General features: G+C 44.2%; 1 protein-coding gene across 5 annotated transcripts in view; it reads left to right on the plus strand.

Moving 5' to 3' along the window:
* Positions 1-7062: 7062 nt before the first annotated feature.
* Positions 7063-17204, plus strand: part of RPS6KA5 (ribosomal protein S6 kinase A5) — a 121752-nt gene continuing 111610 nt past the window's right edge. For 2 of the 5 annotated variants that reach the window (XM_070414863.1, XM_070414883.1), the window contains exon 1: positions 7063-7351. In XM_070414863.1, the coding sequence (XP_070270964.1) occupies positions 7249-7351 (103 nt within the window). In that variant the 5' untranslated portion in view covers positions 7063-7248. Of the gene's footprint in view, positions 7352-7541; positions 7691-17204 lie in introns of those variants that run through there. The other 3 variants (XM_070414873.1, XM_070414890.1, XM_070414897.1) reach the window with 3 other exon arrangements.

Below are 17204 nucleotides of genomic sequence, written 5' to 3' on the forward strand. Positions count from 1 at the left end.
TGCCTTCCCAACATCCTTTTTGGGAAGAGCGGCAATATGTTAACTTCAAGAGTGGATGGATGTCTTCCAAGAACATGAACTTCACACTCCCTAACGGCTGGTCTCCGCAGCCTGCAGCATGTTCTTAAACTTCCTGGATCTATATCACACAGTGGAGGACCTCACAGGGTCAAAAACAGGATCAAGATGTTGATAATGTTGTTTTTGACTTTTTGCGAGAAGTTCTTTCTTATCTGACTATACATCTGAGCCAGTTAAGGGGGGGCAGGGAGGAGGTGTGATGTGGTGAGTCTCTGACCTTCCTTAATTCTTATAACTCCAAAGGCGAGGAGCTTCTCGCTCATGTTGCATGACCAATGAGTTCATTAAGTCCTAAAGGCTCACACCGACGAGGCCCTTCCCGCTTTGCTTCAGCCCGCCCCTCCCTGCCAAGGATCCATGAAGCCACAAGGCACAGTGCCATAGACACAGGCCCCCAAGATAAAGGGGTGAGCAGGGGGCCCTATTCTGGCACCAGGTACCAGCAGGCCTGGCAAAAGGCAGTTTCTAAAGGGAACAAACATATTTTCAAGCTTTTTTCTCTATTACTCTTCCCGGCCTCAGCAGAAACCTGACTTTCTCTTTGCATTTCACCGACAGGGCGGCCCTCCCTACTTGCCCATCTCTCAGGGCAGGGCGGATGAGTGAGGTTTTCCTCAATTCCAGCAACTACATCCAGACCACTGTCCATTTCTTGCCCCTTTAAAAACTCTTCCTCCTTTGACTCCAAGCCATGCCTGCATATCACTATCTGATCAGTTAAGCTCCCACTCATTTTACTTGGTATGTTCAGCCCCCAATTTATATTTTCTCTTCCTACCCGATCCTGCATCATCATTGCCTCTGCAAAGCTGCCGTTGTTTCAAAACTCCAGTTTGCTCCTACTTCCCCTCCTCTCCTCTACTGGTTGTACATGAGAGTTGTAACAAAACTGGTTCCACATTATAATTACGCGGGGAACTAAAAAAAATATCCCCAAGTCCAGGCCCCGCCCCAGACCAATTAAGTCCCCCTTTTCAGGGTGGGAGTTTTGTTTTTGTTTTACAGTATCCCAGGTGACTCCAGGGCGCAGCCAAGGCTGCCAACTGCTGTTCCACTCATTTATGTTAATAAGCTCCGGCTCCTGGACTCCAGCCTGTTCTCGCAGGCTAGCCGTTTTTTCTTGGCTTCACCGCCTGCTCACCCAGCGTGGGCCCCAGGTCACTCATTGCAAGGAGGGTGCTGCCCAACTGCTTGTCTCCAACCCTGAGGGGAAATGTAAGTTGCAAGAGGAAGACTTTTCACTCTCCTGGTTCAGGCTTTCTAACTCCACCTGGGCCCCCCAGTGCTAGTCAGCAATTATCCAAGCTGGCTACCACTATATGCATTTATTTTCCTCAGTGACTGTTCCAAACTGTTCCCACTATCCTCAGTTCCCAAGCCCATCTCCTCCCATCTCTCAGCACAGGACTTGCGTCCCTGAAATACACTCTCTGCTACACGTGTGCACATCTGAGTGTTTTTAACTATCTACAGATAGGATCAGCTCATAGGACTCATTCCTGCTTTGCTGAGATTACACCCTAAATTGGCTCCCCTTTTTACACCTACTCTTCAAATGTAGGTTTCCAACTCTCTCGTTCATTCATTTATTCAACAAACATTTACTGAAAGCCCTCTTTGGGCTAGCGCCTATCCTAAATGTCAGGGATACCGGTATGAGATGGCCAAGATATTCTTGTCTACAAGCTGATTCATGCCTGCCTCCAGCCCCTCCTCTCTCTCTCCTTCCTTGGTGAAGACCTTGGGGCCTCCTCCCATCAAAGGCAAACCTCTCAGCCAGCTCACAGTGGAAGAGTCTAAGGAGCCACGGCAACTAAATATGATGTAGGATCCTGGATTGCAACCTGGTGCAGAGAAAGAACATGGTTATGTTCCAATAAAACTTTATGGACATTGAAATGCAAATTTCACATGTCACAATATACTCTTCTTCTTTTAATTCTTTTGAACCATTTAGACATATAAAAATCATTTTTTTTATGGAAAAGTGGTGAAATCTATAGAGTCTGAAGTTTATTTAATAGTATTGCACCAATGTTAATTTCTCAGTTTTTGGTGACTGAACTATGGTATGTAACATATTAATATTAGAGTAAGCTCAGTGGAGGTTGTGTAAAATCCTGTACTGTTTTTGAAACTCTTCTGGAATTTTAAAATTATTTGAAAATAAAAAGTAAATTTAAAAAGATTCCCTGGATCTCTACAGCTGGGGCCTTCCTTCTCTATTTTTCCTTCAGAGGCAAACTCCTTGAAAAATTTGTTCACGCACGCTGTTTCTATTTCACTTCCCATTTGCTCCACCAAAACCGCCTTGGATATTGTCACCGGTGGCACCCAAGTTGGCAAATTCATAGATTCTTTCCAGACCTCATCTTATGTGACCTCTCAGGGCAGGTGACATAGCTGACCACTCCCTCTTTCTTGAAAAAAGTTGGCTTCCAAGACACACAACTCTACAGGTTTTCCTCCTATATCTCTGGCTTCACCCTCTCATTCCAACATCTCAATTTTGAAATGTCTTAGACTTGAGTCTTGGGCTCCTCTTCTCTCTTTCTGCTCATTCTCTACCCAGGTAATCTTATTCATACCTCTGGCCTCAAGTATCCTCTATATGCCAATGATTCTTAAAGTTATATTTCTAAGCTAGACCCCTCTGTAGTTCTCAAGACTCAATGCTAGACTTTTCTGCAGTTCTCAAGTACTGAGGCAGGCAAAGAGCCTATTGTATTTTAGAGATTGACAGAATGGCAATAGGGTCATAACACAGAAAGCAAGAGTTGAGGTATGGGAGGCAGGCAAATACCCAATCACGAAGTGTGTGGTAGGACTTATGTTTAATATCCACAGAACTATTTAATATTGGCATTGGCCATTTTGAATTTAAACTTTTGATATTCTCTGATATATGCTTTTACTTAAATGTACCCCTATCCTCTTCCATCTACCCAATTCTTCATGCTAGAAACTTGGTGTCATTTCAGACACCCCTTTTTCCCTTACCCACCAAATCCAATAATTCAGGAAGTCCCAAATACAGGGTATTTTGACAATCTAAAACAATATATACACACTTTGAACAATTATTAATTCCAATGTTTCTTTCTTTTCAGATTTAACCCATTGGAGTTAATAATTATTCAAAGTGTATATACATTTTTTTGGGACATCCTGTATATATCTAGAAACATTCCATTTCTTTCTATATCTACTATACCGGTTATCACCTGTTTTCCAGACTACAGTGATAATCTCCCATCTGGTCTCCCTATTTTCCCTCTTGCTCCCTCCAGCTCACTAACCACTAACCACAGTGACCTTTTGAAAATACTATCCCAATTATATCATTCCCCTGTTTAAATTCCTTCCATTGCTTTTGACTCCACATAGGAAAAACTCCAAAAATACAAGTCCTACCACACACTTTGTGACTGGATATTTGCCTGCCTTTCACACCTCAACTCTTGCTTTCTGTGTTATGACCCTATTGTCATTCTCTCAATCCCTAAAATACAGTAAATAGGCTCTTTGCCTGTCTCAGTACTTTGCATCTGCATCTTCCTAGAATTTTCTCTCTTCAAAAATTCACTTGTGAAATCACCAGGATAGCTCAATTATGCTTTAGTAGCAAACAACCCCAACATTACAGTAGCTTATGCCTAATAACATTTATTTATTGCTCACAGGACAGTAGGTCTGATGTAGGTCAGGGTGGCTCTTCTTCAAATGGAGACCCAGAGGTTCAGGGTTCTTCTAAATTGTGTCACCCCCACATTCAATATGTGGCCTTTGCAATGCTGTGGGAAGAGAAGAAAGTGTGGGTGATTATGTACGGGGTTTTCTTTGCCAGGCCTAAAAATGGCACACATCACATCGGCCCACACCCCATTGGCCAGATCACAATCACATGACTCTAGCTTAACTGTAAAGGGAAAAAAAATCATATTTCTCCTGTGTGTCCAGGAAGAGGAAATGAGATTGGTGAGCATCAGGCCAGTCTCTGCCACATCCTGGTTAAAACCTACTCATCTTTAAGAATCAGTTTAAATAGTACTTCCTTATAAAGATCTTCAAGCTCCTCTGACCTAAATTAGGACCCTGATAAATTCTATTGTAGCACCCTATAATTTTCCTTTACAGCACAATCACAATGAAAAGTTTATATTTCCTTATGTAAATGACTTAGGATTTCTTTCAATTTCTAGACTGTAGGCTCTATGCATGCAAGGATTGCATTTTTTGCTTCCACTTTGCCTTGGGTATCTTCCCCAGTACCTGGTATATGATTAGTGTAAAAGTGATTCAGTGAACAAATGAACTATTGTACAACCTCATCCCCTAGCTACAGATAGCACACTACTTATGGAGGAGAAAGACAAATAAGTAGCCAGTCATGATTTTAGTGCAGTGATTTTCAACTGGTGTGCCACAAGAATTTCACAAACATCCGATATCTGACTATTTAGTGAGGGCCACTGCCCTCTGTCCCCTTATACTGTCAAATAAAAAAATGACAACAGCCAACACCAACAATAGCCATTTGGTTTGAATGAATAAAAAATATGCCTATTTTTTGTCAGATTGGCAAAAAATATATATTTTTTGGTGTGCTGCAGAATTTTAGTAACTAGTTTATGTGTGCCATGAGATGGCAAAGGTTGAAAATCACTGGTTTAGTGGGATAAATGTTTCAGGTGGATAAGCCCAGGGCGCCGAGGGCAACTTAAAGGGGCTGGAAGGCTTCTCTGCTTAATCTTCCCTGGCAATCTAACCCTGGAGTCTGCAAACTATGGCCTGCGGCTAAATCTGGTTTACTGCCTGTTTGTTTTTTAATGGCCCCTGCTAAAGAGCTAAGAATAGTTTTTATATTTTTAAATGGTTGAAAAGAATAAGAATATATTATGACACATGAAAATTATGTGAAATGTAATTTCAATGTCCATAAATCAAGTTTTATTGGAACACGGCCATATCCACTAGTTGACTTGCTGTTTTCAATAGCAGAGTTGAGTAGTTGTGAAAGAGACCACATAGTTAGCAAACCTAAAATATTTACTATTTGGTCCTTTACAGAAAAACGTTGCTGACTTCTCATCTAATCCATGCTTAGTTTAAAAGTACACTTCTATGTGAATGATGTCCAAGTATCCATCTTTAATTCTCTCCTTTGTCCACTCTCAGGTCCACTGCCAGAAATTAGGCCCCACAAATTAAGCCCCACAAATTCTATCCCTGCAACAGTATTCTCACCCTGCTATCTTTCTCCTTCTCCCTCAGTCCATCCTTCTCATGTTTTAAATGGTTGAAACATTTAAACTAAATAAAATATGCATTGCTTAGCATGGTAGTCAATGTCCTCCACACCTTACCTTTTCAGCTTATCTTTTACATCATACTCCATTGGCCTTATCTATCACATACCTTCAGGTTTATGCTCATGTGGAGAGCGGCTACAGTGTTTGGACAGGTTCAAGCCTCGGACGAATGAGAGGGCACAGTCCTCTCGTGGCAAAGCCATGTGCAAGTCCTAGCTTGGAGGGCAAAGCCCTCCCAGCACAAGTATAGCCAAAGGCTATAGCTGTAAGCTTGAACCAATGGTCCGAACCTGTGGTCCCTCGTGGTTGAGTGATGTGGGCTTGATAGAATTCAGGTGCTTGTAATTGAGTAGATTCGAAACCCACGAGAATGTTGTAAACATCTTGACCACGCCCTTACTTTGCCTTGTGGAATCTGGTTATAAAATAAAGACTCAGCTTGTAGTCTGTGGAGCTGTCACTAGCTCTCCATCAGAGAGGACAGCGTCCCACCTAGACCCAGCTTTTTTCTCTTGTCTGTCTTTTCTCAATCCTTCACCTCTCCCTCTCAGGCTCACTGAACCTGGCTGAGCTGACTCGGCACATAAGGCGCCGAATGTGGGGCTGAGTATGCCATGGCCCTGTGGGCTCGCCACATGCTCACAGTTACCATTTCTATGAAATGTCTGCTTCTGGTATTTCCATCGTTCCCATCCTTTAAATTGGTTATCTCAAATGCCTCTAAAAGCTTTCCCCAGCATCTCTACTGAGAATAATTATTGACATCAGTTCGGTTCTCTAACAGTTTGTATGACTGTTTTATTTCAAATTCTGCTATAAAGCTTCCTGGGTATATACACAGATTATCTGTTTTTCTCATATTCTATTGAAAGCTGCTTGGGGAGAGGGGTTATATTCTATTTTATTAACCTCTGCATCCTTTTAGTGCCTAGTACGTGTCTCGTACAAAATGGAAACATCTATCCTTTGCAAAAGTCCTTATCTAGAGCTGGGGAAGGCTTTTTGCCAAGAACTGCCTGTATGTAAGCACACACGCCACTTCACTTGTTTAGGGTTCCCTACTGCGAGTAACACCTTCTTAAGAAACGCTGTCTTCCCGCTGATCACACACTAGTGATCCTAAATTCGCCCTGCGAACACCTGCAGGAGAAACACTACCCTCCAGGCACCCTCTTCTGCCCACAGTGATTGGCGGACCAAACGTTCCAATCAGCCTTCCCGCCTCTTTCAGCAACAGCCAATCACACACCCCGAGCGCCTCCTGACTACTAGACACTGTTTACTAACAGATAGAAGCTGGGGGGTGGGGGCGTGACCGTTCTGAGGAGGTCAGAGGAGGGAAGGGAGGGTCCTGGCTGCGCGTGCGCACCGGGGGGGAATAGGCGGGGCAAACTCTCGGATCGCACCAATCGGAGTAGTCGCGCTCCTGCCTCTGCTGCCTCCCCGCCGAGCAACAACAATTCGAGGAGCGGGGCGGGGCGGGTGCTGAGAAGTCACAGCGGGTTTGCCCAATGGGAGCCGCCGTCCAGAGATGCGCGCGCCTCGGGCCCAATAAGCGCTGGCTGCTCGAAGGGCTCCGGTACCTCGCTGGCTGTGGGCGGGGCGGCTGGCAGGAGGAGGCGGGGGAGCACGGGGCGGGTTGGTTGCGCGGTACTAGCGGTGCCAGCTGGAGGGGGAGGAGGCGGAGGAGCGAGCCGTGCGGCCAGAGCGGGAAAGAGACTCCGCCGTGCGTCCGAGTTCTGGAGCCGCCGCGCCCGCCCCGGCTCCGGGGACTGCAGCGGGAGCCGTGCGGGGCCGGGCGTCCGCTGCCTCCCGCGTCCCCTCGGAGAAGTCTGCGGGATCCGACAGGGAGAAGATGGAGGAGGAGAGCGGCAGCGACGGCGGCGCCGCGGGGACCGGCGGGGACGGCGGCGCCGTGGGAGAGCGGCTCCTCACTGTCAAGCACGAGCTGCGGACGGGTGAGCGACCCCGCCCTCTGCCGGCCTGGTCCCGCGCGGGGGCGCGCCCGGAGGGCTCGCGGGGCCGGGGGGCGCGGGACTGGGGCGGGGCCTCGCGGGCGGGGCGGGAGCCGCGGGGGGTCCCGGGAGGTCGGGGCGCGCCCGGCGGGTGAGGTCCGAAAGTTTTCCGAGAGGAGCCGGGGACGGAGCGGCTGGCGCCGGACGGCGGGGCCCGCGGGGCGGCAGCTCACTGCCTGTTGGCACTGGTCTGCGAGGATGCCTCCGGGCCCCTGTCCCCGCACAGGTGACACAGCTGTCGCGGCATCCCGTTTGGGGTGAAAGGTGCGCCTCGCTCCTCAGGTGCGGGGTGAGCGGTGCTTTGTGTTGGAGCGTGGCTCCTCCACGCCTCTGCTTTGTAGGGAGTAGTCCCGGGGCGGGGGCTGGGAGTGTGTGGGATCGTCCCCGGAAGGTGCTGGGCTCCTGGACCAGGTAAGAGGGTGGCTCTTCGTGAGTGCAGTCTCCAGGGAGATAGAGAGGGGTCGTGGGCTGCAGGGACTGCATGCTTTTATTTGCAACGGTCATGAAATACTAAACTTGGCCTGGAATTTCCTTCAAAGGTCTCTTGACATGAAGGCTCTATGGAAAGCTCGAGTCAAAAGCGACGCCCTAGCCGGCGTGAGCGCTTCTGTCCCCACGTTTGAGATCCCTAGCGTTGTCCCAAGCTTTGTACTTAGGTTACTGTATTCGTTGTGTGGGTCCCGGTTGTTCGTTTTAGGAAATGCTTATTTGGACGAAGCAGCAAGTTTAGATTTTATATTTGTGGACCCCAGTCTTGTAATTAGAGATTTTTTTTTTTTTGCATTTCTGAACAGGTACTACTGTAATAAGTTGTTCATTATTACTATTAAATGTTCTTGCGGATGTTTATAAAGGTTTTTGATTCAGCTTCGTGGGCATATCAGGATATTCTTTTTTTGTGTGTAGACACTGCTCACATGGCAGGTTTCACCTTGTTGCTGTTTGGAACGGATTTTAAAGTTAGATCTGTGACAGTTCTCTTAGTTTCTGTTATTTCTAATTTGATGGCCAGTCAGCCTTCCTTCCAGCGTGTGCCAGTGTGGTGACTTAATTTAAGAGGATGTCAGATGGATGCTTACTTACACATAATTTTTTGTGTGTGAATTTATGTATCTTGAGCCAGTTACTCTATAGTCTATTTGAGTTCCTAACATATCCTGTGTAGGTTTGGTTGGTTTGATTTTTCTCTCTCGATTTAATAGACAGCTGATGTTTTCAAATGGCGATTAAAGTATTCATTCAGTAAGCATTTATTCAATATTAATATCTGATTTGTGCCAGGCTCAGTGTCATGTGCTTTCTAGTGTGAAGATTTTGAATTTCTTCTTCTTGCCTTACATAACAATTTGCTGATTTTTATACGTAGGATTGCTCTGTACAGCAAAAGCTACTTGAAGTCATATGCTCCTCAGCCATTGACCGTGGTACAACAAGCAGCTTTTTGCTAAATGACCAAAGAGCAACCTACTTGTTATTAGTAGTCAACCAACTGCTCAGTTTCTGGGTTTTGCAAACAATGCTAGTTTTGTAGAAAACAATGAGTACTGCTTTATTTCCCCTTCTCTACTGTGTGAATCATCAGCTCTAAGTTTGCATTTCAGAAATTTTTCTGATGGATGGTGAGATTATACTGAATTCATTAGTGCTGTTAACTGTCAACGGAAATGAACAATTCATTTTGATTTCTTGCTGAACATTGGAACAACTGACCGGATATAGTGGTCAAAAACACTGTTAAAATATGACTTGAAAAATTCACTCATCGTCAGCCAACTGTGCTCCTGTTGGCACATGATACTACATAGGCACCAAAGTAATCTGATCTGACAGTGGTCCCTTGCTTCTCAAAATGTGGACGAGTATATAGCCATATCAAGTCAGCAGTTGGTGATTGCCCATTTGTGCCCCAAAATTGTGTTGTGTGCCACAGGATGAATGAAAAGGCAATAAAAGTCACATGCAAGGACATGGAAATTGTTTCAGTTTTGTAGCCTGAAGTAGCAGAGTATACCTGGACATGGAATTGGAAGACGACTTCACTCTAAATTTCAGCTCTGCCGCTTACTCGCTTAGTAGCCTTTGACAAGTCTCTTCACTCTTTCAGACTCACTTCTCTCATCTACAAAATGTGAAACTTGAATAAGACCCCGTTGGAAAAGTGCTAAATGGGTTGCTTGGCACATATTAAGCGCTGAGGAGATGGTTGAATAGAAATCTGAAAATCACTCCATAACGGTATCTTTTCTTTAAGTGTGTGAATTAATTCAGTGTAACTTGGAAAACAAATTACTCATTTGGTGCTCAGGCTGTGTCACATTGCCAGGCTATCATCTTTTTCTGTACATGTCTTCTGGAGTAGAGTGTGAACTCCACATAATCCCTGCTGCTGTTTAGCAGCTTATGCATATCTCTTTAATAACATCTAACACACATGCTGTCTAATCAATTTATTTGTCTGTGCTATACTGTAAGGTCTTTGAGACCTTGTTCTTTGGTCATATCCCATGTCAATTTTCAGCCCCTGGCATATGGTAAGTATGTATTTGTTGAGTGAATTCATTGAATGGATGAAAAGCCAGGACTAAGTCTAAGTATTCCCAGTACCTTGGATATATTAGCTGGTTGATAAATTGATGAAAGTGACTACAAAAGCTGAAGAATGAAAAGTAAAGAATTGATTAGACCAGTTAAACGTGCATTTCTTGAGCAGTTTGTTTTCTAGACTAGATGGTAGTGATGATACCAAAAATGACTAAGAACATGTTTTGCTCTCTGGTTTTAGGGGAGGAGACCATGTAAACCAGTAAATAGAATACATTATCTATACTAATAAAGAGGTAATATGCTAATTAGACTGGGAGACCTTCCAGATGTTCTTCTGGACAAAGCCATGGTGGTGGGGCTGAGGTAGAGGCGGTTAGAGGCCAAGAGGGGAGGGCAGTTGTGGGTGATCAGGCTGGTGGGGGGCAGGGCCATTGGGGGTAAGCAGACCATCAGGAGGGCCAGTTGGGGACAAGCAGGCCATCAGTGGGGGTCAGTTGGAGGAGATCAGGACAGCGGGGGGGGGCAGTTTGGAGTGAGCAGGCCAGCAGGGGGACAGTTGGGGATGAGCAGGCCAGTAGGGGGGGAAGTTTGGGGTGATCAGGCTGGCGGGGGGGCATTTGGGGGCAAGCAGGCCGGCAGCGGGGGGAGGGGGGGCAGTTGGGAGCAAGCAGACCAGCAGGCAGAGTGGTTAGAGGCAATCAGGCAGGCAGGCAGGCAGGTGAGTGGTTAGGAGCCAGCAGTCCTGGATTTCGAGAGGGATGTCCGACTGCTGGTTTAGGCTCGATCCCTATAAACTGGCAATAGGACATTCTTCAAGGGGTCCCAGATTGGAAAGGGTGCAGGCCAGGCTCAGGAACATACCCTCCCCCGTGCACGAATTTCGTGCACCGGGCCACTAGTCTATAATAATAAAAGCGTAATGTGCTAATTAGACCAGACAGCCAAACGACCTTCTGGACGTCATTCTGGATGAAGCCGCGGTGGCAAGGGCCGAGGCAGAGGCGGTTAGGGGCGATCAGGCAGGCAGGCAAGTAGTTAGGGGCTATGAGGCAGGCAGGCGAGTGGTTAGGGGTGATCCAGCAGGCAGGCAGGCGATCAGTTAGTAGCCAGCGGTCCTGGATTGCAAGAGGGATCCCGGATTACCAGAGGGTGGAGACCGGGCTGAGGGACTCGCCCCGAACCCTCCCTCTCCCCCCCTCACCCCGCACAAATTTCGTTCACCAGGCCTCTAGAAAGTATAATAATAAAGGATTATACAGAGTGTAAAGGTAGCAAAGAAGAGGTAAGGACTTTTAGGCTTCAAATAATCAAATCTAACTCTTGCACAATAGCAACAAAAAGAGGGGGTATTATTAGAAGGATGCTGGGTTATCTTACCCATTCATTTTTTCAATAAATATTTTATTGCCCTAGCTGGTTTGGCTCAGTGGATAGAGCGATGGCCTGCAGACTGAAGGGTCCCGGGTGCTATTCAGGTCAAAGGCACATACCTCAGTTGCTGGCTCTGGCCCAGCCCAGGCCCTAGTCAGGGCTCGTGCAGGAGGCAACCAATCAATGTGTTTCTCTCACATCAATATTTCTCTCTCTTACACTCTCTATAAAAATCAATGGAAAAATATTCTCGGGTGAGAACTTGAAAAAATAGTAATAAAAAAATAAAATATATAAAAAATAAAATTTTATTACTGCTTATGTTTTGAGTGCAGTTTTAGATGGTAGTTTAAATGACAGATATGGCCTTCCACAGATATGTTCTTCCCACTGGAACCAGAGACTTATCGACTCCCTCCATCTTGAATCTTTGTCTCTAAATGATGACTTTATTCTGCAGTCCCACTTTTCTCACCTGGGAAAGAACATGGCTGCAGATGGACCCCAAGTTTTACATCTCACAGCTTCAGATACTGGAGAGACACTGCCTTTTACTTAGGTTCAGATATTAAAAATCTCAGGGATTGAGTTTATTGGCCTGGCTCTGGTCAGGTACCCTATATTCTGGATTATTCAGCTAAGGCAAGGGAATGGGATCAAGTTCTACTAACATGAAGCTACTACAATAAACATGTGGATAGGGTGAAACTAAACTCTTAGAAGAGGAAGCGTTGCTGGGAAAACATTTCCTTAGGTGTCTGTTATTAGGAGAGAGCTTAACACCAAGGAGAGGGTTAAGAAAGGGGTATTCGTTATCTATTGCTGTGTAACAAATTACCACCAAACTTAGTGGCATATATAGCAACGTGATTTCTGTGGGTCAGGACTTGAGGAGTTGCTTAGCTTGATAATTCTGACTCAGGGTTTCATGCGGTTGTAGTCCAGTTGTTTGTCAGGACTGAAGTCACCTGTTAGCATATGAAGGAGCTGGAGGTTCCTCTTCTAAGACAGATCGCTTGTGTGTAGTTTAGTTCCTTGCCACGTGGACCTCCCCATATGACGGCTTGAATGTCCTCATGATATTACAGCTAACTCCCCGAAAACAAGTGATTGAAGACAGAGCAAGGTGGAAGCCACAATGTTTTTTTATGTTAGCTTTTTTTGAGATATCATCTATATATATAAAAGCCTAAGTGACCAAATGACCGAACGACAGGTCGCTCTGACACATGCTGACCACCAGGAGGCAGATGCTCAATGCAGGAGCTTCCCCTTGGTGATCAGTGTGCTCCCACGGCCAACCTCCCTTACTGCCCTGATCAGCCCCGATTACCGGCTAGGCTAAGGGACCCCACCAGTGCACAAATTCATGCACCGGCCCTCTAGTTCACATAACAAAAAAACTACTTGTTTTAAGTGTACAATCTAGTGAATTTTAGTATATTTATAGTTATACAACCATCACCACAATCTGATTTTAGACCATTTCCATCACTTTAAAAAGAAATGTCTTACCTACTTATATCAGTCACTCCACATTCCCACCACCCATCCCCAGTCCTAGGCAACCGATAATTCTATTTTCTCTATATATTTGCCTAGGGACAATATAATGTAATGGAATTTTACAATATGTGGTCTTTACAACTGGCTTGTTTTACTGAACACAGTGTTTTCAAGATTCATCCATGTTGTAGCATGTATCAGCACTACCCTTTTTAAAATTGACAGGTAGTATTCTATTGTATGGCTATACCATATTTTGTTTATCCATTCAGGAGTTGATTGACATTTGGGTTGTTTTCACCTTTGGCTTTTGTGAATGATGCTGCTCTGTACATTTGTGTACAAGTTTTTTTGTGGACCTGTGTTTCCACTTCTCTTGGGTAGATACTAAGAGTAAAATTACTGCATTACATGGTAAGTCTGTTTATCTTTATAAGTTTTCCAAGGTAGCTGAACTAGTTTACAGTTCCATAAGTAATGTACAATGGCTCCAATTTCTCCACATCCTTGTCAACACTTGTTATTGTCTGTTTTTTTGCTTATAGCCATCCTAGTGAGTATGAAGGGTATCAATGGTTTTGACTTGTGTTTCCATTGTGACTAATGATGTTGAACATCTTTTCATGTGCTTATGGGCATTTGCATATCTTTGGGGAATTGTCTATTACGATCCTTAGCCTATTTTTCCATTGGTTAATGTGTCTTTTAATTATTGAGATGTGAGAGTTCTTTAAGTATTCTACATACAAGTCTCTTATCAGATATACAAGCTGGGGCCAAAAGTAGGTTTACAGCTGGGAGTACATGAAACACAGAGTTTATTCTTGTATTATTATTTATTATTGTGTAATTTTCCATAGGAACAACTGTAAAGCTAATTTTGCCCCACCCTGTATGTTTTTATAAATATTTGGAATTACTATGGAAATCTTGGTATAGACAAAAGTCAGGAGGAGTATGGATTTACTTTAAAAGATAATTCTGATTTACTAAAGGATTCATGATTGAATCCCATTGAAAACAACAGTTACCTGATGCTTTTTAAATATGATTCTATTTATAGCGATTTAATTTATAATTAGCTCTCTAGGAACATAATGATTACCTACATCAAGACACTTTGAGCCCTAGCTGGTTTGGCTCAGTGGGTTGAGTGTCGGCCTGCAGACAAAAGGGTCCTAGGTTTGATTGCGGTCAAGGGCATGTACCTTGGTTGCAGGCTCCTCCCTGGCCCGGGCCCTGGTCAGGGCTTGTCGAGGAGGCAACCAATGGTGTGTTTCTCTCACATCAATGTTTCTCTATGTCTTTCCCTCTCTCTTCCACTTTTCCTAAAAATCAAAGGAAAAATATCCTCAGGTGAGGATTAACAAAAAACAAAAAGACACTTTGAAAGATTCCAGTGACAATCTTAGTTATCTGTGAGAACACAACTCTATTATACAAGCATAAATATATGTATTTGTGTCTTCCTGTGAATATTCTTATAGTACTTTTCCATTTATTCTCACACTTTCCTTGCATGAGAAGAGTAGGCAGAATGTGTGCTCTATCTTTAGTTTTATAGGGTACAGTAAGAAGGTTAAAAATATAAATAGGTTATTGATAGTATCCTAGCTTAATTCCCTAGAGTCTAGACCTTAAAGGAAAATCTCTTAACTTTCTACCACAAGTTTTAGAGATTAAGAAAATGATCTATTTGGGCAAAGGAGGTGATATCTCAGCTCTTAAGTCAAGGGGGAGTCAAGTATATTTTGTATTTGTAGTCCATAATGGGAAAAACCTTCTCAGGTGGTGTCTTCTGTTGTATCAGACGCTCTATACTAACCTCTATTGCAATGCAAGGAAGAATCTGAAACCACAGATTCCTGGAGACTTGAGTGGTTTGGTGGGCAGGATTGAAAAAAAAGATGATGCTTGGTGAAAATTTCTCTAGGGAATATCTAACATATTATCATGTGTTGACTGAAGCCTACAATTAAATACACTGTTGAGAGATGTCAATCCTATAATGCAGTGGGAGGGAGGGGTTTTCATAGTTATCTCCATAATGATTTATAGATCTCTTCATGCCAGTGATTTTCAGCCTTTTTCATCTCATGGCACACATAAACTAATTACTAAAATTCAGTGGCACAGTAAAATTTTTACTTTTTGCTAGTCTGACAAAAAAAATGGGGGGTGTAATTTTGACTCATTCACACGGGACGGCTATTGTATTGGCTGTTGTCATTTTTTAAATTTGACAATCTAAGGGAAAAGAGGTCAGTGTTCCTGACTAAACAGTCAAGTATTACATGTTTTACAAATTCTTGCAGCACCCTGCTTGAAAATCGTTGCCCTGTGCACCTCGAAGGTATGAGCCTTCCTACGTTCTTCTCGTTTGCCAGGGAAAATGAATGGGGTCTAAAATAGAATTTTGCCCTCATTATGTTTGTCTTTAGCGATACCCGTCTGGCCTCAGATATAGCTGTTCGTCTGAAAATCATATAAGTTCTTGGACTTTATATATTTCTAAAGTGGTAAGTGAGGTGGCTGTCACACTTTAAAAAAGAAAATTGAGAAGACATCCTCCCCTGTGACTGCAGGGAAAATAAAGAGGCAAAGTTCCTGATTTTTAATTCAGTACTTGGTATTGCACTTATTTTATTTCACACGAGTTTTTGTGTAGGTGTGCTTCTTTTTATATAATCAGTGTGTTCCTGGCAAAAAGTTGTCTAAACCAGCGGTCGCCAACCTTTCCGACCTCACGGACCACCAGTGGTCCATGGACCACTGGTTGGCGACCGCTGCTCCAAAGGTTTCCTTATAAACAGTATTTTTGTAGTATAGTAAATTATTTGGAATGTAGAAGGTGACCTTATACTTATTAACTATTGATTAAAAATATTTTTCGTTAAATTCTCCATTTGTGGCTTTACGCGTTTGTTGTTGTTGTTAATCCTCATTTGAGGATATTTTTTCCATTGCTTTTCAGAGAGTGGAGGGAGGGAGGGAGAGAGAGAGAAAGAGAGAGAGAGAGAGAGAGAGAGAGAGAGAAACATCGATGTGAGAGAGACATATCGATTGGGTGCCTCCCTCAGAGAGGCAACCATTGGTTGTGAGGCAGAGAGTGGACTCACAACCAAGGTACATGCCCTTGACCAGGAATTGAACTCGCAAACCTTCAGGGCAGTTGGCCGATGCTCTAACCATTTAGCAGCACCTGCCAGGGCGTGTGGCTTTACTCTTATTATGTAGATTTGGCCGTATATTGCTATTTTCTGACACCATCTTTACAATTTAGGTAGCTTCAAACAGGTAAATGATAAAATCTTGTGTCTGGATAAAGACACCACCACCACCGTGAGCAATGTCTAGGTCCAAACCCTGAAACCTGTGAATGTTTCCTTACATTGCAGGGAGACCTTGCCGGTGCGATTCAGCTAAGGAATTTAAGATGAGAAGAGAATCCTGCCAAATGTAAACTCAGGGTGCTTCTAAGAGGAAGCCAGGAGGGGCAGAGTCAGAGAAGGTGATGTGAAGATGGAAGCTGCAAGAGTGAAAGGGTTATGATGAAAACGGATTGTTGGAGTGTTGCCATTGTTGGAGGGGCCATGAGCCAAGAAACAGGGCAGCCTCTAGCTGAGGAGCGGGTATCCCAGCGTGTCCTGAAGGAACATAGCTCTGCTGTCCCCTTGATTTTAGCTCCATATAACCCAGTTTGAGACTTCTGGTCTCCAGAACCATAAGAAAACAAATTTATTGATTGATTGATTTCAGGGAGAGAGAGATGGAAACATCAATGATGAAAGCGAATCATTGATCAGCTGCTGGAGATCAAGCCCATAACCCGGGCATATGCCCTGACCGAGAATCGAAACATGACCTCCTGGTTCATAGGTCGATGCTCTACCACTGAGCCACGTCGGCTGGGCATAAGAAAACAAATTTAAACCATGATGATTAGGTTAATTTTTTTGCAGCAGCAATAGGCAACTGATACATCTTGATTAAGATTGGATGAGCCAAGAGATAATTTTACCCCAGGCCCTGGTAACTGAATATGATCGCAATGTAAAGCAGTTCGTTATTTATACCACTGTTTCAGTAGAAAATGGTGACAAGTGTTGTGCTTAGTAGAAGCACAGTGCTGTCCTCTCTAAAGGAATCCAAGAGACATTCCTTTCTGATCTTGGTACAAGCCTGAGCTGCTCTTGACCAGCTGTTCCGTTTTTCATAGGAAGCCTCTGAAGTGGGTCCTGGAGCAGAACCCTTTTATCAAGTTGGTGGCTAGAAAGCTTCAGATCTCGGGCCTACACCACATAAAGTTGTGGCCTGGCATGCACCTTGAGCCTCTTCCTGGTACCATTTTATGTCCCTATACTTTCTTTTTATT

The sequence above is a fragment of the Myotis yumanensis genome, unplaced genomic scaffold (genome assembly GCF_028538775.1).
Source record: "Myotis yumanensis isolate MYYU_CA2020_CCGP unplaced genomic scaffold, mMyoYum1.0.hap1 SCAF_1, whole genome shotgun sequence".
NCBI lineage: Eukaryota > Metazoa > Chordata > Mammalia > Chiroptera > Vespertilionidae > Myotis > Myotis yumanensis.